Source organism: Erithacus rubecula (assembly GCF_903797595.1).
Source record: "Erithacus rubecula genome assembly, chromosome: 3".
NCBI classification, from domain to species: Eukaryota; Metazoa; Chordata; class Aves; order Passeriformes; family Muscicapidae; genus Erithacus; species Erithacus rubecula.
This window is the reverse complement of record NC_136689.1, coordinates 51,563,092-51,588,453: the sequence shown is the minus strand read 5'-3', so window position 1 is coordinate 51,588,453 and position 25,362 is coordinate 51,563,092. Positions and strand designations below refer to the sequence as shown.

General features: G+C 43.4%; 4 protein-coding genes across 7 annotated transcripts; 2 read left to right on the top strand and 2 right to left on the bottom strand.

Moving 5' to 3' along the window:
* Positions 1–329: 329 nt before the first annotated feature.
* On the top strand, positions 330–2,291 carry LOC306799956 (uncharacterized protein). Its single transcript, XM_079301621.1, has 3 exons — positions 330–537; positions 756–1,019; positions 2,036–2,291. Exons 1-3 carry the CDS (start codon positions 468–470, stop codon positions 2,038–2,040), a joined length of 339 nt encoding a protein of 112 aa, XP_079157747.1. The 5' UTR covers positions 330–467; the 3' UTR covers positions 2,041–2,291.
* A 6,829-nt stretch (positions 2,292–9,120) lies between these two features.
* LOC306800440 (UPF0415 protein C7orf25 homolog) lies at positions 9,121–12,666 on the bottom strand. Of its 4 annotated transcripts, none has more exons than XM_079302542.1 (2): positions 12,481–12,666; positions 9,121–10,696 (listed from the first exon to the last, which is right to left on the bottom strand). In XM_079302542.1, the coding sequence occupies exon 2, from the start codon at positions 10,678–10,680 to the stop codon at positions 9,412–9,414; it is 1,269 nt and encodes a 422-aa protein (XP_079158668.1). In that variant the 5' UTR covers positions 10,681–10,696; positions 12,481–12,666; the 3' UTR covers positions 9,121–9,411. The 4 variants fall into 4 exon arrangements, with proteins under 4 accessions (XP_079158668.1, XP_079158669.1, XP_079158666.1 ...); XM_079302543.1 differs by having other exon boundaries at positions 12,477–12,635; XM_079302540.1 differs by lacking the exon at positions 12,481–12,666 and adding an exon at positions 11,158–11,278.
* Positions 12,667–15,967: 3,301 nt separating this feature from the next.
* Positions 15,968–21,542, bottom strand: PSMA2 (proteasome 20S subunit alpha 2). Its single transcript, XM_079299724.1, has 8 exons — positions 21,378–21,542; positions 19,576–19,652; positions 18,921–19,053; positions 18,424–18,546; positions 18,041–18,122; positions 16,963–17,036; positions 16,457–16,514; positions 15,968–16,370 (listed from the first exon to the last, which is right to left on the bottom strand). The coding sequence occupies exons 1-8, from the start codon at positions 21,416–21,418 to the stop codon at positions 16,254–16,256; spliced, it is 705 nt and encodes a 234-aa protein (XP_079155850.1). The 5' UTR covers positions 21,419–21,542; the 3' UTR covers positions 15,968–16,253.
* A 124-nt stretch (positions 21,543–21,666) lies between these two features.
* Positions 21,667–23,863, top strand: MRPL32 (mitochondrial ribosomal protein L32). The gene is made up of 3 exons (XM_079302204.1): positions 21,667–21,890; positions 22,574–22,743; positions 23,243–23,863. The coding sequence occupies exons 1-3, from the start codon at positions 21,767–21,769 to the stop codon at positions 23,495–23,497; spliced, it is 549 nt and encodes a 182-aa protein (XP_079158330.1). The 5' UTR covers positions 21,667–21,766; the 3' UTR covers positions 23,498–23,863.
* Positions 23,864–25,362: the final 1,499 nt, after the last annotated feature.

The following is a 25,362-nucleotide window of genomic DNA, read 5'->3' as shown; positions in this document are numbered from 1 at the left end:
CATGTTTTTCAGTCACACCTCACCTTTCACCTTTTACCCATAAGGAATATTCAATCTGTCAAGTGTCATATCAAAGGATTTTTGAAGCTCCTCATTCAAAACCAACAGGATCAACTGCCTGGAGAAACCAGCACTGCCAGAGGCACACAGTGACATCACTACCAGTGCTACTGCAGTTTGGGCCACTGCTGTCCCACCTCTCTGTCCCCAAAGTCCTTTACTGCTTGCAGCAAAGGTTATCTCACCCTGAAACAAAGGTCAGGAATTGCCTGATCACAGCCTCTGATAGATCCTTCATTCATTTTGAGAATGTAATTTGATGTTGGTTTTGTAACCTGTTATTTTCAGGTGGATGTCAAAGTGCATAGATGTAGGAGCTTGCCTTTAAATAGCCAGGGCTTTTTTGTCCACCACACATTACAATTTGTACTCCAAGGGCTTGTTCTTTACTTGGCATTTAGGTGACCATGCTGAAAAACATGACAATCCTTTCAGCACTGCTGATTCTAATCCTGGTTGATCAACTAAAGGCACAAGGTGAGTCCACAACATATTGGCAAATCCACCTCTGTCTATTTAAATAAGATTCACATTCATATTGTACTTATTCCTAGACTTATTTTTCTCCCCCTCCCTAGACTCCTAGTTGGGATTTCTGATCCATAAAAAGAACTATACACATTTTTAGATATCCCTAGAAATAACTTTTCAAACCATACTCCTCATCCTGTAAATTCCTCTCACTTTATTTGCAGGTACCCCTGTTACCCCAGTGCTTGAGGCAACAAGCATGGAGCAAAGCAGTGATCCCAGCTTGCAACCAGGCACAGAGCTGCCCCCGGACTACAGCGGAGACTCACACAAGGAGGACAGCACAGAGCAAGCTGGGAACGACGCAGTGCAAGAAGGTGAACAGACCTTCTGGGACCTGAGTGGAGAGTCCAGTGCTGAGTCTACCCTTAAGCCCAGTGTGGAGCCAAGCCAAGAACCAAGCCAGGAGTCATTCACTGAAATATCTGGTAAGACCCATTTTGTCTTTGATTGTCCATATTGTTAGTATTTCAGTTTTGTTTCGCCAACCTCCCACCTTTCCTGCACTAAGGCAAGAGGGTGAATCAAAATGCTGTTTTTCCATGTAGTCTACTTTTGGCAGGATAAATGGCATATATCTAGCCTCTCCTTATTCCAAAAACATAAATGAATTGCTGCAACTGAGAGGAAGACACCACTCCTTAAGCTAAATTGTGTTATGAGGGATGAGTGCATTTTACAACTCTATGTAAAGCAAAAAGGTCAGACCTCCCCTGACCTGGAAGAGGTTTCTCTTGTGGATATAGTTAATGCTGGCTTATAATGCACATTTCTAATGAGGGAAAAAAACCACAAACCCAACCACACTAAAAATGAAAACATATTTATATGGTCAGGTTCCATTGGTATGAAGGCCTGTGGCATGTTTGAGTGACATTTCACTCAGATAAACACCATCTCAATAAAGATGGGCCAAATGAATCCTGCAGAAGAAAGACCTGAGGAGGATTTTGGTACCTACACAGCATAAAAGTTCTGTGGCCTGTAAATTCATATTTCTTATTATACCACTGAGCTGCTTTATCATGTATCATTAATAAATAAAGGAGTTCAGCTTCATTATCATGTTAATTATTTGGGGGATTTTGTGGGGGTTTCCTTATTTTGTTAATTTGAGGTTTGATTTGGGGTCTTTTTCTATTATTTCATATTACATATTTCATCATATGTGAGATCACTCACCTTTCGTAAGAGATATAGATGAGGATCATTTAAATACACACAATGGAAAAATAAAGCTGTGAGGAGGGGGTTTTGTTTGCTTATTCCCTACAATACTTTATGTAGGAACAACCTTAATTTCTATGGCTTTCATAGGGAACAACTTGCAAAGCCCCAAAGTCGCAGTTCTCAGCCATGTAGTAATATGATACTCACTCTCTTTTTTTTTTTTTTTTTTTTTTTTTTTTTTTTTTTTTTTTTTTTTTTTTTTTTTCCGGTCTAGAGTAAATTGCAACTTTAAAACTTGATGAAAAAGCAACATCCACTTACCTATAGAGGTGATTTCACCACCAAGAACACACTTGAGGTTCCTGTTGCAAGCTAGATGGAGGAGCTATTCCAAGAACTACATCTTGCAGGAAAACTGTAACCATAGCCTCCAGTTCCAGAACCCCATCTAATTTATGCTTACCTTACCAGATTAATTAGATATCAGCTGACCTGTGCTGTTTTGCTTGCATAATAACCTGAAATAAAGAATGTCATCGCAAGTACATGCTTCGTCATTATTTAAAATTCCTTCCTTTGTCCACTTAAACAAAAAAAAAGGTTAAAATATTTTAGGGTGGTTTTCTTTTTCTATTTTTTTATGTCACCTCTTGAACATATTTCATACAACTGATGCTTGTGTTTTCTTATTTTATATCTGTTATGACCAAGCCTACTTTCAGCTTGAAGGAACTAGAGGCAGGCTTGTGAAAGCATTTTCAGGCTCCAGCTGACTCCAGCAGAATGCTTTACATCTGCTGAAGGTATCCTCAGATGACAGGGGCAGTTTGAAACACAAACAGCTGTTTAGCCCATTAGCTTTTAAATAGTTGTGGCTACAAACATGCAAAAACTATCTCTGAGTGTTTTAATGGCTTGCAGGTACAATGGCAAATAAATCGTTGATCTACAAGTTTTGCCAGCCAGAACAGCAATTAAAGAACACACACAGAAACGTGAATGCACAAAAACTTAACTTACTGATTTATTTCTCATATAATATCCAAGTGCTTCCTATTGCCTGGCATCAATTGCAGCATTCTTTGTTTGACATGATTACTGTTGGAGCAAAGAGAGCAGAACTGAGTGCTGCACAGAACAGTGATGTTGGCTTTCCTTAGAGAACCAGACAGAAATACTCTAAAATAAATTAGAAGTGTCAGAAGAAAAAGGTTCCCTAAAAACAAAAAATTTAGGACACCATCTTTCTCAAGGAACTTAATGCTGAAAACTTCTGCTAAAAAAAATCCCTCAAAATCCATAGCAGCAAGTAAGACATCTCCATATTCTCTAGTGCCTGGTGTAGTGTATGTAAAGCAGTTGTGTGATGTCGGAAGAAAGGAAAAGCAGCCTTGGATTTCTGTTTATACAAACTAATTTCAGATATGATTTTCCATCTTCTAATGGCTCATCTGCAAAGTCATAAATAAGGGAAGTTTAACATCTAATCCTCTACTGGTGGCATTAGGTAAAAGATACCTAAATGGACCAAACCAGAACACTGATTTATGAGTAGAATCACCAGTATATTCAAAGGCAATATAAAAAGCCACCAAATATTACAATCAAAACACATTTTGTTTCCAAGTCAGCATTCTTTCATCTTATAAAACAATTTTTAGAGTCTGTCAACAGCACACTTCTGTTTGACTGATAAGCAAAAAACACCACTGTGGGGAAAAAAAAAAAAATAAAAAAAAAAAAAAATAAAAAAAAAAAAAAAAAAGAGCATCCACATTCTGAGTTTTTCATGGCAAGATGCAACAGGGAAACAAAAAATAACAATAAGTTGCCTAATAGCATATAGAAAGGGTTTAATATTCCTAAAATATTGCCTATATGATTGGCAGAAATTAGTAAAAGAAAGAAAATGCATTCAGTAACAAATACCTTGTTGGCCAAAAAGGACTGGTAATGAAGAAAATCACCACACGATGGCTCCAGAGGCTTTTAAACAGAGTTGCCCTTGCTGGTCACACGAAAGTGTCACAAAAGTGGCAAAACAAGCCTGCCAGCTCTGTAGCAGCAGCTGTGAAGGAATACTGCAAACAGAACCCACCCACTTCTGACCCCAGGAATACAGAGGTCACTTGCTTTTCACTGCTTTCTCTGGGTCACCTACCGTGTTAAAATGCAGGCTGCTGCCCTCTCACCTGTGGCTTGGATAAACTCTTTAGAGGGTGCCCACGAAGATATTCAAGATTGCTGACTGCAATACAGCAAGGAAAATTATGGAAATTCTTTAGAGTCACAGTAAGAAGCAGAATAAAGCAGTTGTCTCCCTTTTATTCATTCAAAGCCCTCCTCAGGGTAAAAAAGCTACGAGCATATTAACTTAAATGCAAAGGATTGAAAGACCATAAAGAATTAACATGCATAAATGCACTGTTACAATGCACCTACCTTTGACTATATCCTGTAATATTGTAAAAAAGATTAATCAGTAAAAAATCACTGGCAAGGAGGAAGCATTGCCAGGAGCATTCAAGGGAGACTTAAACAGCTCCAGGGAGCACACGGGGCTGTTTGAATGGCCAGGGTGCAAAGGTAGAGCACAAAACTTAGGGAGTGAGTCATCACCCATCAGACTAGAGGAGGAGTAAATATGCCTTCAATTCAGTCAAAAGCCTTTGGGAATAGAACTTGATGATCCAGATGGATTTCAGAGAGCAGGAGATAACTGGAGCTGCTCAACCTTCTCCACAAATAAAGAAATTAACAACTAGTACAACCAAGAAAAGGTGGCAGGTGATAGGAGTGGGTGATTCTACTTTATGAGATACAGAGGCACTTTTCTGTTGGCCTGACTCACTCCCAAGGGAGGTGCGCAGCTTTCCAGGAGTGTGGATCTGGGACATTACTGAGAAGCTCCCAAGCCTACTCCAACACAGATTATTACCATTAGTTCCATGTGGGAGCCAGTGATACAGCTGGCACCAGCCTGGGAAGCACTAAAATGGACTAAAAAGGAGCCCTGGGAGGCATAATAAAGGCCGTGGAGTTCAAGTAGTTTTTTCATTAATCCTCCAGGTCAATGGAGAGGGCCTTGGAATATGCAAACAAATATGGTAGGTCAACAAATGGCTAGAGCAATTGTGCCTTAGTCAGGGTTTTGGTTACTCAGACTCTTAGGACTCACTTTGCCAAGCCTGGTTTAGTAGGGAATGATAGGATGCATATGACAAAGAAGGAAAAAAGTATCTTTGGTACCATTACTGGACCTTGTGCCCACCAAGAGGAAGGAGCTAGTGGGGAATGTAGTGCTTCAAAGCAGCCCTGGCTGCATTACCAGGAGATGGTGTTTATGATCCTAAGGATGGTGAGGAGGGAACACAGCAATCTCAAAACCTTGGACCTCAGAAGAGCAGACTTTTGCCTCTCCAAGGACTTATTTGATAAGAGTCCCATTGGATAGAGCCCTGGAAGGGAAAGGGGTTCAAGAATGCTGGCTGAATTTCAAGGATCCCTTCCTCCAAGCTCAGGAGCAAGATATCTCAACAACAAGAAGACTAGCAAAAATGCCAGGAGGCCTCTATGGACAAGGAGCTGCTGTACAAACTCAAAGTGAAAAAAGAAGCTTTCAGAAAGTGGAAATTAGGACAGAGGGCCTGAAAACAGCAGGAAAATTGTATGAGAGGTTAAGGACAAGGCTTAGAGAAGCCAAGGCCCAGTTAGACCTGTGTCTGGCCAGGAATATTAAGGCTGACAGGAAGGGCTTCTACAGACACATTGCAAGCAAGATAAAGACTGGGCTAATGTGGGCCCCTTCCAGAAGGAAAAGGGAGACCTGACTACGCTGGACAAAGAGAAGGCTGGGGCTCTCAATGACTTCTGTGCCTCTGTATTCAATGGCAAGTGCTCCAGCCATGCCACCCAAGTCAAGAGAGGCAGATGCAGCGACTGGGAGCATGAAGCCCACTCTAGGAGAGGATCAGGTTTGAGACCATCCCAGGTTTCAGAATGTGCACAAGTCAATAGGACCCGATGAGGCTCATCCAAGGGTCCTAAGGTAGCTGGCAAAGTTGTTGAGCCACTGTTCAATATTTCTGAAAAACTACAGCAGTCAGATGAAGTCCCTGATGATGGGGAAAAGGGAAATGTAACCCCCATTTTTAAAAAGGGGAAAGCAAAAGACCCAAGGAACTATTGACCAGTCAGTTTTACCTGTGCCAGGAAAGGCCACAGAGCAGATTCTACTGGAAACCATCCTAAGTACCTGACCAACAAAGAGGTGACTGGTAACAGCCAAAATGGTTTTACAATGGGAAAATGACACCTTACAAATTTGGTGACCTTCTGTAATGGGGCTACAGTGTTGGTGGACGGGCAGAGCAACTGACATTGCCTAGCTGCAAATGCAAAGCATTTCACACTTCTGCACAATGTCCTTGTCCCAGATTGGACAGACAGGGATTTGATGGATGGACCACTTGGTAGTCCACCAAGCTCTGTGATACAGTTGGCACCACGGAGGGAAGGGGTAATGCAGCCCAGGGCCTGATGCAAACCTCACGAAGTTCAAGTGCAAGGTCCTACATGTAGATCACAGCAATCCCAGACACACCAATGGGTTGGGCAGAGAAGTGATTGAGAGCAGCCTTGCTAAGAAAGACCTGGGGGTGACAGGTGATTAAAAACTCCAAATGAGCCAGCAGTGTGTCCTCACAGCCCAGAAAGCCAATCTAATCCTGGGCTGGATCACAAGGAGCCTGGCCAGAGGGTCAAAGGAGGTGATTCTGCTCCTCTACTCTTCTCACATGTGATCCCCCTGGAGTACTGTGCACAGTTCTGGTGTCCCCAACATAAAAACAACATGGAAGTGTTGGAGCAAGTCCAGAGGAGGCCAGAAAGCTGATAGGAGGACTGGAGCACCTCCTCTATGAACACAGGCTGAGAATATTGGGGCTGTTCAGCCTGGAGAAGAGCAGGTTGCATGGAGACCTGATGGCAACCTTCCAGTATCTGAAAGGGACCTCAGGGAAACTGGAGAGGGACTCCTCATCAGAAACTGCAATGACAGGACAAGGAGTAATGGGTACATATTCAAAGAGGGAAAATTTAGGTTAAATATTAGGAAGGATTTTTTTTTACTGCAAATGTGGTGAGACAGTGAAGCAGACTGCCCAGGGTGGCTATGGATATACCATGCCTGGCAGTATTCAAGGCCAGGCTGGCTGAGGCCTTAAACAACCTGGTCTAGTGGGAAGTGTCCCTGCCCATGGCAGGTGGTGTTGGTTCTAGGTGATCCTTAAGGTCCATTCCAATCCATTAACATATGAAATAGTAAGCTGTCTTTTGGAACCTCGATTTTTACAGCTCTGAGCTACAGACAAAAAGAACCCCTCTCCCCCACATATTTGTTAATAAATTATTAACTAGGAGGTTTCCTGTAGCCTTTTTCAGGACATGTGATGCAAAACAGAAACACAAGTTTTGAAACACACGGTTCTTTTTCTCTTAGACAGATGGCCTCCCCAAGCCCTATTCCCACACCTCTGCAGAGGAAAGACATCACACAGGTGTAAGAGCTCTCATGGCAGAAATGAAAAGTACTTTCCTTCCAGCTGTTTATAACATTTCACAGACATCTCTGTGTCTGGTAAATCCATCACACCATGATAGATTACTACCACTCTAAGCTCCCACACAGTTAAGCTTGTGCTGTTAGCTACTAAGGCAGACTTGTATTTCTGCAGCACAGCCAACATATTATTGTTTCATTGTGCTTGTTCTCCTTTTCCTTCAGAAGAACTTCCAAGAAAATTAGTGGATACAGTGGGAGATGAATCCTGCCATGAGGTTTCATTATACTGTGTTAGACTGTAGAAACAAGCTAGATGTTTTGTTAGAACTCACCAAGATGGAACTGAGAAAGTTGCAGATACTACACTGCATGCTGAAGCAGCAAAACCCAAAATCCATCTCCACACACCTTGAACTTCAGGAACTACTTCAGGGACCCACAGAAATTGGGGAGCATAGAGAGCAGACTGCTCTCCACGTTGCTAAAAGCTTCAGATAAAGCTATGCAGCATGTGGTTACTGGTGACAACTCCTAACATTTTACTCCACAGGCACTATAAGAACAGACCAAGAATCCCACCACCAAGAAGTGCACTTCTGCCACTTGAGAGTTCATCTTACTCAGCTGAACAAGGCATGCAGAGTGGTCTTGCTGGCATTCCAGTATGTCTGTGTCACTGCTGGGGACCAGAAAAAAATTGTTTGAACCTAAGGCTAAGGGCAGCACAGCAGATACATCGTACTGTAAAAATAATTTAGAGTGGAGAGGCATGAAAATGTTCTTTGCCTGAACTATTAAGCTGTATAATAATGCAACTGTGTTAAACAACACCCTATAAAATATTCAGTGGGTATCTCTTTCACTGACCTGATAAAAATGTACTGCTTGGGGCTCAGAGCTTCTCTCAACTCTGACATCTCAAAATTTTCCACTAGAAAACTGGTGAAAATTAATACCAAACAGCAAGTGGTGTTATTACAGCATTCAGAAAAAAAGCCATGATAAAGACTCCTACAACAGCAAATTTCTCCCAGGCAAAGTAAAAGAAAAAAATACAGCAAAAATAGTTGTTTCTTCTACACTTTGAATATAAAGAGCAATTACACCACAAGTAAAAAGGCTTCTCTTTACAACAGAGCAAACTAGGATTTAAGAACATACTCTGCAAATCTCCTCCATCACTCCAACACTGAAGGACCCCACTGAGGCTTTGTTTAAGGTAATCCACACGCAACAAAGCCAGATTCAAGTTCACCATGAGTACTCAGCAAAGAGCATGCTAATATCAAAAACTACCTGGGTGCTAGCTCAGTTTAGGATTCTGTTATCTGAAGCTTTGAGTTGGACGTTACAACCAGCAAGACTCTGCATTTGGACAAAGGCAAAGAGAATAGTGAAGTAGACGTGACTCCTTGGTCTGCTACCACTGGCTGTCCAGTTTAGCCCAAGAATCACAACGTATTAATGCAAAATAAACTCCAATTTCAACTCATTTTTCCTGGAATTTTAAAGCTTCTGCCCAATTCAGTGTGACCATGGTATACAAATACCTATTGTATATCAAGGCTTAAGTTGCTTTCTATTCATGGCTACTAGTCACATCTTCACAAAACATCACACTCCCAAAAAGGCACAGGTCTCTGCACGAGGTCCCTGTGAATCAACCAAAAAAAACATTGAACAGAATAGAGGAAAGAAAGATTTAAGTTCCATGAAGCAAAGCCCAAAGTTCATCTAAGATGATGAATTTTACCTTTCTGAAGAGGACAAAAATAACAAAGGCACCTCAGTAACTGTGCTTTAACTGAAGTTTTTAATGGGGATGGATACAATCAATACATTGTAAGCCAGTTAACAATTTTCATTGAATTCTTATTACTTCAGTGAATAAATTAATGGCCAGTTGGACAAAAAAATAACCTCCAGGAAGGAGTAAAAATATTACAAATCCCTTGAGGAGCTCTTCCACTGCTAGTTGCTGTCATCATTGATACACACCCAGAAGTGCATTGCTATGGTGCTTCTGTTACTCCAAATGCCTCCAGTGCAGTACCTGCAGTATTTCCATTACTAACTCATTTAATGACTTATACTCCATTATCAGATGGGCAGCGCTTTGGTAGAGGTGTGGCAAAAGATTCTTTGCTTTCTGTCAATGCTCGTGGCTGATGGACAAAAACACTGAACCTGACACCTTGGTTTGCAGCTGCCCTCACAAACCCACTATTTGCAGTCATGGTGATGGCTTTTAAAGTGTCTCCTGTCCCAAAAATGGCTAGAGAGCGGCTGTTGATTTTTGAACTAGCCACTAGTCCTAAGGCACGGTCAGAGGGCTGATCTGGCACCACGTTAATTCTTTTAACAAGCAATGCAGCTCGCTCTTTCTCTCCAGGTCCTCCCAGTGTTTCCAAGATGGACTGAAAATCTCTGACAGCAGATTCACAGGCAAAGAGCTCTTTTCCCTCCATGAACTCCTTCAGCTGAGGCAGGACTCTCTCCCTTCTTTCTTGGGCTGCTTGCTCTGTCAGCACTTTTTCTTTGAAGACAAAGTAGCAGCCACCATAGCTCAGTGCAGAGACATAGGTTATTAAGGTAGTGATGTCCAAATTAACTCTGTTGCAGACGTTTACTTTGATCTGGGTAGGGAAAGCAATGCTGGCCACTAAATTGTCCCGGTCTACTCTCGTCACCTGCAGGAGCTCAGGGCCTTCTTCATCTGATTCACTGGAGTTAAGATGCTCGTTTTCAGCAGATGGTTCTACCAGTGAGTTCACAGCCACAACATCTCCTCTCACAGATATTCCCATCTCCTTGAGCCTCTCTGCCATAGGACTGGACACGCTGTTGTAGAATGCAAAGATGATGTGGGGATTGCTGTACTCCACTGGCTGCTGCCGGCTCGCTTGCAGGAAGTCCTCTGCCTGCTCAATGACACTTTTGTCACCATACTGGCCTCTTCCCAGCCAGATGTTATGCAGGGCCTCAGCTTTACGACCAATGGCCTTCACCCAGGTGTGACCCCCGTTTGCCACGACATCCACCACCAGCGTCTGCTTGTCTCCAAACCTGTCCTCGTAAGCAAAGACATGGAGCACGCTGACAACATCCTCCAGGTTCTCTGCTGACTGAATAATGGCTTGTAGGTGAGTAAGGTTTGTACTCTGCAGATGGGATTCTTTAATGGCCACTTTCCCTGCCTCTACCTTGTGTAAGAAATTCAGCTCAGCCTTCAGTTTCCCACATAGCTTTGCCCCACCTTCTATTCTCCTCTTCTGGGACTTGGAAAGAGCTTCTGCTCTCTTAATCAAGTCTTTGGCAACAGCAATTCTTTCACAAAGCAGCGACTGCACAGACATGTTGGAAACATTATTCCTGTCAAGTGAGAACAAAGGAGAAGATTGTTAATGTATGGCCAAGAATAAAGACAGTCAAAAGAGTTCTAACAGTATGCACTCCAGCTTTGCAGTAGATTTTAGTGCAACAGCTACTGCAAAGCACAAGCAACTGGAACCTCAACACAAAGTCCTGGTGATGAATTCAATCCCTTTCCTTCACCTTTAGAAATCCAACCTGCAGCCTCAGAAGACCCCAGTTCTCAGCTAGGCAGCATTTAAGTCTACACACAGAGCTTGCAAGCTTGTGATTTCCCTCCACCTGCCATGTGAGACCTTCAGTCAGCCAGTCAGAGGGATGTTAACTCACACAGATCATTTGCAAAGGCTGCCATCTAGACCAACATTAGAATGCTATAAGCATTCTTATGTTAATGTTAATGCCATATGCAAATCTTGCCTCTCCCTATCATCACACCACTAAAATTAAAAGCTACTCACCATGCTTACACATACTCAGCTTTCAGCCTGCACTGTTCAACTCAGTGCATGAACCCCTCAGAGGGTGGTGAAGCACTGGGACAGGTTGCCCAGAGAGGTTGTGGATGCCTCATCCCTGAAGTGGTCAAGGTCACAGTCAGGTTGGATGGGGCTTGGAGCAACCTGGTCTAGTAAAAGGCATCACAGTAAAAAGTGTTCCAGCCCAGAGCAGAGAGATATGTTTTCTAATTCTACTAAGAGATTTATTGAGTTGCTTCTGATAAATCTATTCTTTCGATCTGTATTACTTTAGTAGGCCTTCCTTGGCGAAAGTATGATAGGAATTCCTTTACTGATTATGTGCTGTCTTTGAAAATGTAGGATTCCTATTACACCAAACAATAGCATATTTAAGACAATAACCCCTATTAATAATGAAATTAATCAATTTTGACTCCTGCCTACAAGTATAAACACTGTACTTCTTCCTATAATTCTTAAGTAACACGCATGTTAAAGTAAACTGGTATTAAAGGACAAGATAAATGAAATTTCAACTGAAAAGCAGCAACAAGACATGGCCTGGTCCTGCATTAACTGCTACTGGCCTGGTCTACATCCAGCATCAGCAACATCTCCTCCGGCCTCTTCACAGCCAAGAATCCTGATGCCTTCCAATACAACTTATTAACTCTCTTCAGGGCCACAGGAGGCCAGAAAAATCAGCTTTTCCCCCTCGAAGTCTTTGCCACTACCACAAGCTTATCCTTGCATGTGAGTAAAACCTCACGACTAGTAACTGGGCACTTCTCCCCATAGCAGCTACAACTCCTACACACATAGAGTAAATCAAGGGCTGCAGTGACAATAAGACCACAGACGCAACTGCTTTTTCTGCACAAACTGCGCGGTGGCGCTGCAGAGTTACACAGAGTCCCTTGCCCTCGCCCCAGGGCCCGATCCGCCCCTCCCGCCCGGGGTCCGGCCTCCCCTCCCCTCCCCTCCCGTCTCCCCCCGCCCGCGGCCCGGCCCCCTCCTCTCCCCGCCGCTCCGCCATCACGTGTGCGCCGCGCCAGGGAGGCCGCGCCGCCATCTCGGCTGAGGGCACGGCGCCCTCAGCGCTCGCCCCGGCCCGGCTCGGCCCCTCGGCTGGCCCCGGCCTCGCCCTCGGCCCACACGCCGGCCCCGGCGGGGCGGACGGAGCGGGACGCCGGCCCTTGTCCCTCCTGTTCCCCCTGTCCCCCAGCCACTGCCGGGAGGGATAAGCTCGGCCCGCCTCGCCTCTCCGGGGGCTCCCGGGCCCGCTCCCTGCCCCTCTCGCCGGCCCCCGCAGTCCGTACTCACAGCCCGGCGGCCACAGCCCTCGCCCCGGGCTGGCGTGGCGTGTCGCGCTCGGCCCAGCGCGGCACCTCCCCCGGGGCCGCCGGGCGGGGACAGCGCACCACCCGCCTCGCTCCGCCGGCCCCAGCCCGCCCGGCCTGGCTCCGATCCCCGGCCTGCCCGCGGGTTATCGCAAAAACCCTACCAGGGCGAAATGCTTTACACAGGTCAGACGCAGTCTCAATATTCTGATTTGGAATGAGCTCACAAGGATCGTTGCGTGCAACTGCGGCCCTCCCCAGGACAGCCCCAAGAGTCACATCGTGTGCCTGAGAATATTGACTAAAAAAACACTTGAACTGTGTCAGGCTTGGTGCTGGGGAGCCTGTGCCAGGGCCCAACCACCGTGTGCGATTAATTTCTTTTTGATACCAACCTAAACCTCCCCTAACACAGCTCCAGGCTGTCACAGCTCGTCCTGTGCGTTGGTCACCACAGAGATGAGTGCCTGCCCCTCCTCTGCCCCTCATGAGGAAGCTGTCACCGCCATGAGGTGTCCCCAGTCTCCAGGCTGAACAGACCAAGTGACCTCAGACACTCCTTTCAGGGCTTCCCCTCAAGCCCTTCGCTATCTTTGTTGCTCCCCTTTGGAAGCCCTCTATAGCTATCTTTGTTACAGTGTGGTGCCTAAAACAGCACACTATATTCAAAGCAAGGCTGAAATAGCACAGAGTAATGGGAACCGACAGGCCAGAGACAAGTTAGCCTTGTACTTTTAACTTCACTGGAGAAGCAACAGCTCCATGCATGTTGGACCCTGTGCACACTGGGTCCATTACATTTGGACAACAAAAATGTGCTGTACTAAACCGTTCTGTGAATGTGTGAGCAAATGTCCCCAATATTTGCCCCAAGCTGCAGCCTGCCTCCATGCAGCAGACACAGCCATGGTCCCACTCTACCTGCAGCAACATTCCCTTCCAGCGTGGGAGAGACTTGCCACTTCTTGCAGGGAGAGATGATCTCTACTTGTCTGAATGATTTCACAGGATCTGGAAAGCGACAGAAAGTCAAAGAGGCTTACTGCACTTGTATGTCCTTTCCTGTAGGTGATGGCACACTAGAACAGGCTGCCTGGAGAGGTTATGGAGTCTCCCTCACTGGAGCTATTCAAGAACCATCTAGACACAACCCTGTGCCCTCTGCTCTAAGATGATCCTGCTTGACCAGGGAGGCTGGACCAGATATCAACCTGATGATTGTGTGACTTAAAGTAATAATTTCATTAAATCAATTTACTGTTCTCAGATCCTGATCCCACTTGTTAAATAAAGCCCAATCCTCACAGCTGTCACATATCCTGAGAACCCTGGAGCAGATCTTCTTCCAGGATAAGCAAATCAACATTACATGCTTCAAGTAACGAGTGTCTTCTTTTTCTTCTTTCAGATGACTGCATTAATAAGAACAAGTTAAATGACACAAAGTTATAATTCATAGTGCGGTGAAATAATCAAGCCTGCAATTTGTCATTGCTCACAAAGAAACAGTGTTTGTCTGTCTTATTGCACCTTGACCCCTTCATGCAGTTTCTACAAATATATATATATAAAAAGCTAATCTCGTGCACCTAAAGCTTCTTGAAAATTACAACCACCATAAAACTTGGTAATCCACTGCACTAGTATCACTCACTCCTGAAGTGATTTAAGAAATACATCTTCAAGTTAAAAATACTTAACTCCTTAAATTTTAAAGATTTTAAAAATATATGAATTTAAGAATTTAAAAAATACATTACTTAGTTCTCTGCAGTTTAAAGATTTCCCTTTAAATAGTAGATAAAATTTAGCTACTATTCTAGATATGCAGTTAAAAAAAGATAAAAACCACACCGCCTTCCCCATCAGAGCAGCATAGTATCAAGGTCCGACTACCAGTAAGAAGATTATCTAATACTCTAAATAAAGCCTGAGTTCAAAATATTATGCATATTGCTTCCAAATTACACCAAGTGCCATGATCTCTGATCACTGCAGGGTTTAAGTATTACCAGGGAGCTTTGGGACTCAGTTCTTAGCAGTGTGACAGCAGTCACCAGCTTGGCTCATCACAGTGAAAATCATTGGCAGTAGACTACAGAACCTACTCCCATCCTTTAACACAAAACAAGGAGTAGTTTACCATGGTTTGAAACTTGCTTTGGTTTAAACTACCCTTCATAGGGTGTTCTATGCTCATCAACTGTTTCTATTAGCAGAGACAAATAAACCACTGCAGTCAATTTCTGAAGTACCTACACACATTTTTGCATGTGGAAAACTCTTGAATATTTATACAGCATTAAAAAACTAAGTGTGCATAAATAATTCTAAATCAAAGTTGCAGAAATATAAGGCTTTCAGTTTCAGATTTGAGTTGTTTTATTTTCTCTAGAATAAGAATCAGAGTACGGCCTGGTTCTCAGAGTAAAATATTCAAAAAGTAATCTTAATGAACCATTTGGACAGAGCTTTTATTTCTGACATTAGGAAATAAAACTTCACTTATGGCATGCTTCAGAAATTCTTCTTCATCTGATGATAACATAAACCATCAGAAGACAGGTCAATCAACTTATATACTACTTTCTACTCATAATCTGTATTTTCTCCATTAATTATGGCTGGCTGAAGTGGGACCTGCCAGGCTGCTCCCCTACAACGTCAGCCTTACGTACAAGCAGACTGACCCAGCTATGGTCCCAGTTCATTATCAACATTTTAACAATCAGATTGCTTTAAAATATATAAAATCTGAAAGCAGTGACATAAATGGCAAATGTATATTTATCCTGTTTCTTTTGTAGTAAATGTAGGTTTTCTTGACTTGAACAACTCGACACATGTAACAAATGTATTGACACATCCACACAATGATATCTGTAAAATTTATGGTGCACAAATGAAATGCTCCTTTCATTACATCTTTAAAATGATCTTGCAAGTTGGAAAATGCTTTAGCACAATTCAAGGGATACAGAAATTACATTTCATACTCTCATTCTGTTTTGTAAATCCCATTGATTTTTATTGATGGGGATAAATGCATTTAGTTTTCAGGAAGAGTTAATACTTCTACTTTTCCTAGCAGTATTTTGAGATTGAAAAGGTGCAATTTCTAGGGCCAAGAAATAACTCAAGTAAAACAAGTTCTTGTGACACAAAAGCTAGGATGGTCAAAAGAAGAGGCTCTATTAGATCACAGTACACACCTGAAATGGAAATGGAAGACTTTCCTGCCCATTTGTGAAAGTACATGATCTTTTGCAACACATAAAACTATTTCTGGAGGTTAATTAACATTTCAACAAAGTTAAAAAATTATCCTGTCACTCAACATTTAAATTTTTTAAAAGAAGGCTGAACGTAAGTTCGCTGTATGTGAAAAACTGTCTCCTCAAAAATAAGGATACTGAAACCTAAGCTTTATGTAGATAAACAAGCTGGGATTAAAAAGACACACAGACACCTTCCCCCAAAACAATGGCCTTTGATTTTATTCTTTAGCCTTTTTCAAGCTGTCACTATAACTTTACATTTTGTACAGTATTTTGTGTATCAAGGGAAAGAATTATCTTTAACAAGATTCCATGTATTACAATTATCAAGGACCGTTGTATTTGCACCCATGATGTTTAAAAAATCTCTCAGACAAACCATGTAGAAATAAGTATGCAAAAACTGCAAAGAAAAACATTTAAGTAGCCAAAATTAAAAAGACCTTTGTGTGAAACACACAGTCTAGCTCAGTTTCTACTAGGCTATTGCAGCCAAGTAGTCCTTAACCTCAGTTGGAGTGAGCCTCCTAAAACCAGCTTCATTACAGATGCCAACTTCAATGTTGTCTTCTGTCATTTGTCCTTCAAAGCTCTCCTATTAAAAAAAACCCAAACAAATGACAGTTCAGTAAATCTATCAGTGAAGACATAAGAAACTTCCTTCTTAAATACTTTGCTAACCTTTAGTGTTAAGATAGCTGTATGAATGGCATCTTCAAGCTCCAAATCTTCATTGTATCTGTGAACAGACATTCATTTATTTCAGAATAGGACAAAAACCTTTACAAATTTTAATAACCCTGGAGTCTCTAAAATCCCCCAAACTACTAAAATTTTTCTGTTTCTCATACAAAGATTAATTGTAAACATAGTGACATTAACAGCAAAAGATACTGTTTAAAAAATATCCCTAGTTTTTCTACTGACACTGTATATAATATTGCTGCAAATACACTGAATAAAATGTTTATTGCACTCAAGTAATTCTACATAAACACAAAAGTTGGAATTTAAATAAATCATATGTCCTGTGCACACATGAACAAGTACACTGGAAGCATCACACCTTAAGTATTTTAAAACTTTGTCCTTACAATTTAAAAAGTATGTATTTTTTTAGATCTGGCTATTTTATATGGAACCTGAACAAAACACAGTATCCTTTCAAAGAATATCAAATACATTACCTTTTCTCAAGAAATGTTTTCCCATTGACGTAATTTTTTCCCATTGCTGTTGCTTTCCAGGCAAAATAAGCTCCCTGTAAAAGCAATAATCCATTGATTGAATTGCTTTGTGTAATTTAGTGAAACACTATGTATTCAATAACTTGGTAAAAAAGTACAGAAGCAATTCTGAAAATACTGAGTGTTCTGAGACCACAGGAGACAATTCTGGATCATAATGAGACAAATTTTATATGGGAACATATTCTGTGAAACTGTACAAAATGTGTATTCATCCTCCTGCTACTTTGAAAGACACATTCAGGATGTCATTAGCATGGATCTGGGATTCCTTAAATGGAAATAAGTATGTTGGCCTTTGAGAAAGTGTACACTCAAATCCTTGCTGAGGCTCACCCCACACATTCTTTTGAAGATAAACTTGTTGCAAATCAACCATCTGACTTATGCTCATTACTACCAAGACTGTATTCATTCCCCTGGCATGAAGACCATCAGCCTCAATCAAACTGTCTGAAACAAGGCATCTGCATTTTGCTTGTTACACTGGAGCATCAGTGATCACTACAATGACCTCATTTTTTTGTATGAAGCACTGCACCTCTCACATGCATCAAAGAACAGTTTTTATTAAGTGCAATGCAAACCCAGCAAATAAACTCATTTAAATTAACCACTGTCATTAAATACCAAAGCATGTGCTTTACATTTACAATACAACAGGTTTTGGCTTAACTTCCATCCAGTTTGGAGCAGTATAAACCGTCAATTTCTTTTTTCCTAGTATCTGTTGCAGAACACCATTTTTGCTGGCACTATCAACTATGAGGGAAGGTATGAAAATGGATGATCTCCCTCAGAAACAGCTGCCATCCCTCAAGCAGTACAAGAACACGTAAGCACAGAATGATGCAGGCTTGTTCCAAGAACCTACTGCAATGACCCATTTTGACTTCTGAAGTTATGTTTCATTCTAGCTCTGTATTATTATTCTCACCTCAGAAAGTATTTCATGAGCACATGCAAAGCTTCATATGTTTTAGTAAAGCAGCAGAACTTACAAGTGTAAGATACTTACAGATGGATCTGACTGGAATAAATACGGCCGCCCTTCATTCCAGCCACATATTAGCAGTGATACACCAAAGGGACGAACACCACTACAGGAAAACAAATCATAATAAATTATCCAGTGAATGTCAAAGGTGACTAATTATTTTGGGTGTGCTGGTCTTCTCCCCAGACCAGAGCTGTAATAAGGACAAGTCGACCAACAGAACAAAACGGAAAGTGTCCTGTCTTGGCTGACATGTTTGTGTGCAAGATGTGGAGATCCATTCTCAGTCAGTGCTCCTCCCCTTGGCACACTTTTCCACAAAAATTCCAATCACTGGGCAGCTGTTACTCATTGCATTTAAACAACACAATCTTTCTAAGATATTCTTCAATTCCAGCACTTACCCAGACTGTGTGTACTCCTGCATCACAGAAGCAATTCTCTGTACTAGCTGAGCTGTTGGAATGGGCTCATGATAAACCAAGTAATACTGCTGGGCCAGCTTCCGAGCTCTGTGCACAAGTACTCTGAAAACAACAACAAAAGTACTATGTCAAAAAAATTCCAACTAGAATTGAAAAATCACAGTAATAAATATCTATTCAGCAGTTGTACATCTGGCATAACATCAGTGTAAAAACATAAGATCATGCTGAGCTATCTTTAGCAACCAAGTAATTGCTGAAATATTAAAAGTAAGGCTGAATTACACCGCTTTTTTGGATACAAGGTTATTTGACAAGTTAATGAAGATATTAAGAAAAATTTCAAGTGAATGTCATTTACAGTGCAATATAGTTTATGATGTACACTTAGAAAGAAACAGCTAATTGCTACCTTTTACTTAAACTTCCTGTATGAATATGCATCTAAATGGTGATCAAACAAAATGCTTTAATACCTGTAATCTGGACCCATACCACTGTACACTAGGCCTATATGTTTGGTAATTGGTTCTACTTTGTGGACGCTCCTTTCATCATACAGAATGGATTTCTGCTTCTTCTCAGTTGCCAACACCACCCCATTTGCAGCTGGAAAAGAACAAAAAATTTCTTTAAAAATTAAACTAAAATTAGCAAACACAGAATGATCTTATTAAACTGTAAATTTCATCCTCTCTTTTTAAAAGCTGTTCAAACTTACAATTAAGTTAAAGAGGGATACTTTGATGAATACACCCAACACATTGTTTCTTTATTTATATAACCATACTACTCCCATAATCCCATTCTAAAGATTTTGTGTAACATTAATAATTGAGCAATCTAAGTAACTTTTTTATGTGTTATTTCTATATATATGGAAAGGAACACAAAAAACCCCCAAAACTAAACATCTACCAGCTGAAATGTCTTCAAAATCACCCAAAAAAGAACCCCAGTAAACATTAAACCTATTAAAACATGTGAAAAATCCACTGAAAGAGTAACAAAATGTGTAATAGAAAAGAAGGATCCAGTACAAAGGACCCAGTACATGATCCAAACTGGTTTAGTTCTCTCGAAAAATAGTCAAAATCCCAAATCTGTCAGTAAAGTATTTTCAGGACATACCTTTAATTCCAACTGATGGAGCTCCAGCAGCTACTGCAGCCAAAGCATATTCAATCTGAACAAGCTTTCCAGAAGGACTAAAAAAGAAGATGCAAAATGAAGTTTTCCACTCAGTAGGAAAAATCTTCAGGGCATGTCATGACTTCCTACAGAAATTACATTGTAATTTCCAAATTTTTTGTGTTGTTTCCAAAAGCTTTCAAGACACTGACGTTCACTGCTGAAAGGAGCCAGCAAAATGCAGCTATGCTTTTTGATTGAATACCTATTCCATTCCCAGGTGTTCCTGCATTTTGTTTTAACAATCCCTGTTATTCTGGCAACAGATACAGAATTATGGAAAAGAGCTGCAGGTGTCAAGCAAAGTAAATTACAAAGTAACATATTCACAAGGACAGGGCTGGAGGGGTCAATTCTCCATCCCCAGGAAAAAGGACACCAGAGACAGCCACGCACTGGACCAGTGATTTTGCAAGTGTATCTATTCTCTAGGCTGTATTTCAGACACTGCTGCTTTACTAGCTGCAGAATTAAAATTGGATATTATGTAACTCAGTGCTTAGATGAAGAAAACAAAGCAAGCAATAATCAATCGGTGTAGTCATTTATACACTGAGGAAATACAGAATAAGGGTGACAAAGTAGTAATTCTGGCTTTTCCACTACAAAGCGTAACAAATCAGAACAATCATTCCAAGCACGTAGTGCTTCTGTAAAATACAAGAAGTTTGTAACTCCCTTAGGAAATAATTTCTGAAAACTAATAAAGAATTCAATCTTGAGCAGAGCAAGCATGATGGGCTGCTTCCATCCATCAAGAACATTCTTTTCATCATTTGAGGTGGCAAACTGCTTCGTTTGCTCAACTGAACAAGCTTTTAGCAATTCCTTTTGCAATTACATAGTGTGACTCTCGGATGAGATTAAGGAGACACTTCACCACGAGCAGCATAAAGGTTCTTGTGTCCAGTTGTTCATTTTTCTATATGCAACATAGGTCTGAATACCTTAATAGTTTCAAAAATGAATGGAAGGTAATTTCCTTTATTCTGAATTAATCTTCAGTCTAGGTATTGGAGCAACACCCCAACATTCACTGCTCCAATAGCACATTCACTCTGTGCTTGCCATCATTCCTCATTCGGGCTGCGCACGACACCAAGTGCAAGGAGAGCAGCGACTGCCAAGTGTAGCAGGAAGGAATACAAACTATTTTAAAACTCATCTGCTTCACTCATTCGCATATCTGCAAGGCTTGTTCTGAAGCAAGCTCTCAGGACACCACAGCTCAGCTGCCATCACGCATTTCCAGTTCGCTGAGAATCACATTAGTATCCCCCAGCCTATAGTGCGTGTGCTGATCCCGAGTTTGCTGGGCCAAGCACTGGCTGTAAGGTATTATCAGTGTCGAGACAGATCTGAACGCCGTCCTACAGCAGCTCTGTCTCTCAGCAACGAGGAGGCACAAGCGGCGCCCGCGCTGGGCCCGAGGTCAGCGACAGACACCAGGTGAGACGCAGGGCCTGCAGGGACGAAGGGCTCCCCGCGCCCTTCAGGAAGCCTCTGGAGAGGCCCCTCGGCCGCCTGACCCCCGCCACTCTCCCCACGCCCGCCGCTCCTATCCACGTCCAGCCCCGCTGCGCCCAAGCGCTCGCAGGCCCGATGACTCTGCAAAGCGCCCCCTCGGTCCCGCCTCGCCGCCGCCGGCAGGCAGCCCCGCTCAGGCTGCGCGCCCTTCTCCCGCTGGCCCGACAGCCCCTCAGTCTCTGCCCCCGAGCCCACAGCCGCCCCTGCCCCGGCACCTGAAGGTGGTCAGGGAGAAGCTGTAGCCGCGCTCCGCCATTTTGGCACAAGCCCTGCGCTCCCCGCGCCGGCTCCTCGGCGCAGGCGCGGCTGCCGCTCCCGCTGCCAGGGCGAAGGCACAGCGAGCGCGCTGATTGGCGGGTGGTGGCCGGTCCCTGAGAGTGCCGGGAGATGGTTGGCGGAGAGGCGCGCCGTGAGGCATACTGGGAGTTCGAGTCCTCCTTCCACCTCCCGCCGCCCCGCCCTCCTGGTGGCGAGTGTAGTGCTGGGACGTGGAGTCCTGGTCCTGTCTCCCTGCAATGTCGTGACAGGCTGAGGCACTCGGTTTCCCAGAAGGCTCAGGAACAGGGGCGCCTCCCCCGAGGGCTCGGCGGGGCCTTGTGGGGTTATGGCGGTGCTGGTGCTGGTCCGCTCTCCGCTGCCGCGGCTTCGCGCTCTGCTGCAGCGTTGCTGGGGGCGGCTGGAGCGCGGCCTCTGGCCGGGTGTCTTCGGGGGCCAGAGCCCGCCCTGGGGTAGGTCCCGGCCTCTTCTCCACCCAGCTGAAGGAACTGGACGCGTTCCTGTGTCATCTGCCTTAGGAAGGGTTTGATGATCTCAGAGGTGCCTTCCAGCGCCATCAATTCTGTGATTCTGTGAGAGGGCTGAGGCACTCGTTTTGCTTCAGAAGGGCGGAGTGAGCGAGGGCTCTGGGGTCCGTGAGGGCGGGGGCGCCGCGCTGGCCTTGTTCGGGGTGACAGCAGCATCCGTGTGTTTCCTCGGCCGCACGGAAATGGGGCTTGGCTGTAAGGAATTTCTTTTTCGCCGAATCACAGATCATGGTGAGCTGGAAGGGGCACACAAAGGTCAGTAAGTCCCAAGAGTCACACCGTGAGCGTTGTGCGGACGCTTCCTGACCTGTGTCAGGCTTGGAGCTGTGACCACTTCCACTGTTCCATGTCCAGCCACCCTCTGGGGGAAGAACTTTTTGTTCTTGACTGACCTTTATCTCTCTTGATTCCGTCATGCCATTCTCTCGAGTCCTGTCACCACAGAGAAAAGATGAGTGCCTGCCCCTCTGCTTCCTCATGGTCCTCCTTTGAATGCTGTATAAGAGCTTCTTATGTTGTGGTGCCCAAACTGCACGCCATAATCAAGGGAAGGCTGCACCAGTACAGAGAGTGGGACAGTCACCGCCCTCTTTTCCTTTGTCCTGCAGGACCAGCAGTAGCTGTGCAAGGCCCGGCCCTTGTTCCCCGCGGGTGGAGTGATGCCGAGGCGCCGAGCCCGCTGGAGAGCGTGCTGTGGATGGCGGCGCCCAAGCAGAGGCGCACCATCGAGGTGAACCGCTGCCGGCGGAGGAATCCCAACAAGCTCATTGAGATAAAGGTGGGCAGCAGAGCCCTGGCTCTGGGGAGTCCTTGCTGAGGGAGGTACTGACTGCATAAGCTCTCTGGACTTTGTTTATAAATTAATAAGCTTAAAAGATACTGTAATCTTTAAAAATCCTTTGTAACAGGTACTTTCATCATGTATGACAGTGGTCTGAGGTTAAATAAACAGTGACACTTGAGGTGCAAGCCAACAAAATGTGAACTTCGGCTGAACGGATAGATAGCATAAGTGGAAAAAGCCTAGATTTTTTTTTGCATCTAAATGAGTCCATACGATTTCCAAACATAATTAGGCATAATGACTTAGATGCTGAATTTATAGGTTATTTTTAGTAGCAAGCATTTGACACAGCAGCACATTACAGATAAGTTGTGTAGAATACATTTTGAAACAGTAGATTAGTTTCTCTAATTTAATATTTTTATTTGTTCCCTGTTTCTTTTTTTATTGCTGTTCACATTAAAGAATTCCATGTTTTCCGCTGTCATTTCAGAGGAACATAGATGTTTGTCCTGAATGTGGAAACTTGAAGCAGAAACATGTGCTTTGTGGCTATTGTTATGCAAAGGTCAAAGAAGAGACTCGACTGATACGGATGGAAATATACAAGAAGGAAGGAGGACCATTTAATACTCCAACTGTAGAGACTGTTGTTCTTTATGAAGGAGAAAAACCCACAGAAAAAGATGAAGGCAAGCGGATTATTGAAAGAGCCAGGAAGCGTCCATCTTGGTTTGTTCAAAATTGATGCTGTGGAATTAGTGGTAGCAAAAACAGTTGCTGCAGGAAGACAGTTCATGATTTTCAAGAATGTTTTTCTCATTCACTTAGTGTGAACAGAACTCCTCTGAACTTTTGGTATGCCTTTTGGGAAGCCTGAATTTTGTGTTCTGTCATATTTTACAATCAGGTGTTGTTTTTCTAGCATGTAGTGGAAAATGCTACTCAGTGATACATCACAGCAGTCAGAGAGAAATCAGAATCTGCCTTGGATTTGGCTATCTGCATACTATACCCTGAACAATTTGAATGGTAATGTTCTATGCTAGTTTTGTAAATAACATCTTTTAAATTCATCAATGTACAGTAAAGTTTGTTAAGTGGCCCAGGGAAATTTGCTTTCTGATTTTGGCTGCTGCTCTTTCGGAGGGGAATAAATGTTTAAAAGTGATATTGATTAAAAACAGAGGTTATTTGCAAGGAAAGATGCAGTTATTTGGTTATTTCCTTTGTGTGGATCTCTCCACAGTGCTGCTGTTTGAAATAACTGATGAAAGTCATAGGTTTGAGCAAAACAGTGGTTACTATGTAGTATTTGCGGTTTTGTTCTTTGCACTGGATGAAGGCTGAGTGTTCCTTGCTATTGTCAGTATACAAGATAATTTTCTATTTAAAGGGATGTGGAAAGTCTGGTTTTTTCCCCTTCAGCGTACACTTGAATGGAAAACCAAACTGAAATGTAGTGACTGGAAATCTGTAAATGTGGCAGGAGTCAAAGCTGTCTCTCTGCAGCTGTTCAGTAGATGGTCAGTGTGTGCTTGGAAAACTGCTCACAGCCATGGTGCCTTCAGCTGGAGTCCTGGGCAGAGAGGAGGCACCTCTGCCTGCGCTCTCCACTGGTTCCCTTCAGAGGTGCACTTGCAGCACCTGCCTGGTTTTTCACTTTGGTTTTAGGCACACAGCAGCACCACTGCATTAGGTTTAAGTCTGTTTTTGGTTTTTGTTTGGGATTTCAGTGTACACACAGTATCTTTGGTATTGTGGCTCAGCCCCTCCCCAGTAGGTATTTGCTGCCAAAAAAATGCAAACCCACTCCAACCCTATGACAGAATCACTAGGTGGGAAGAGACCTTCACGATCATCGAGTCCAGCCCATGCCCTAACACCTCAACTAAATCATGGCACCAAGTGTCACATCCAATCTCTGTTTAAACACATCCAGGGGTGGTGACTCCACCACCTCCCCAGGGGGATAATTCCAGTATTTTATCACTCTTTCCATAAAAAACTTTTTCCTAGTATCCAACCTGTATTTCCCTTGGCGCAGCTTGAGACTGCGTCCTCTGGTTTATCAGTTGCTGCCTGGTGAAAGAGACCAACCCCCATCTGACTACAACCACCTTTCAGGGAGTTGTACAGAGTGATAAGGTCACCCCTGAGTCTCCTTTTTCCAGGCTAAACACCCCCAGCTCATTCAGCCATTCCTCACAGGGTTTGTGTTCCAAGCCCCTCACCAGCCTCGTTGCCTCCTCTGGACACACTCAAGTGTCTCAATGTCCTTCCTAAACTGAGGGGCCAGAACTGGACACAGCACTCAAGGTGTGGCCTCACCAGTGCTGTGTACAGGGCAAGAATGACCTCCCTGCTCCTGCTATGCTCCACCCTGTTCCTCATACAGGCCAGGATGCCATGGGTCTTCTTGGCCAGCAGGGCACACTGCTGGCTCCTGTTCAGCTGTACCAGTACCCTCAGGTCCCTTTCTGCCTGGGCACTGTCCAGCTACAGTGTCCCCAGCCTATAGCGCTGCACAGGGTTATTGCGGCCAAAATGCAGGACTCGACTCTTAGACTTATTAAACTTCATCCTTTTCGACTCTACCCATCCATCCAACAA

Coding starts and splice junctions, on each gene's coding strand:
- LOC306799956 (XM_079301621.1), top strand. CDS start 468: ATGCTGAAAAACATGACAATCCTTTCAGCACTGCTGATTCTAATCCTG. Junction 538..755: donor TGATCAACTAAAGGCACAAG/GTGAGTCCACAA, acceptor CTTTATTTGCAG/GTACCCCTGTTACCCCAGTG.
- LOC306800440 (XM_079302542.1), bottom strand. CDS start 10,680: ATGTCTGTGCAGTCGCTGCTTTGTGAAAGAATTGCTGTTGCCAAAGAC.
- PSMA2 (XM_079299724.1), bottom strand. CDS start 21,418: ATGGCGGAGCGCGGCTACAGCTTCTCCCTGACCACCTTCAG. Junction 17,037..18,040: donor TATTCCAGTCAGATCCATCT/GTAAGTATCTTA, acceptor TTGCTTTTACAG/GGAGCTTATTTTGCCTGGAA. Junction 16,515..16,962: donor AAAACATTTCTTGAGAAAAG/GTAATGTATTTG, acceptor GTCTGTTCACAG/ATACAATGAAGATTTGGAGC.
- MRPL32 (XM_079302204.1), top strand. CDS start 21,767: ATGGCGGTGCTGGTGCTGGTCCGCTCTCCGCTGCCGCGGCTTCGCGCT. Junction 21,891..22,573: donor GGGCCAGAGCCCGCCCTGGG/GTAGGTCCCGGC, acceptor TTTGTCCTGCAG/GACCAGCAGTAGCTGTGCAA. Junction 22,744..23,242: donor ACAAGCTCATTGAGATAAAG/GTGGGCAGCAGA, acceptor CTGTCATTTCAG/AGGAACATAGATGTTTGTCC.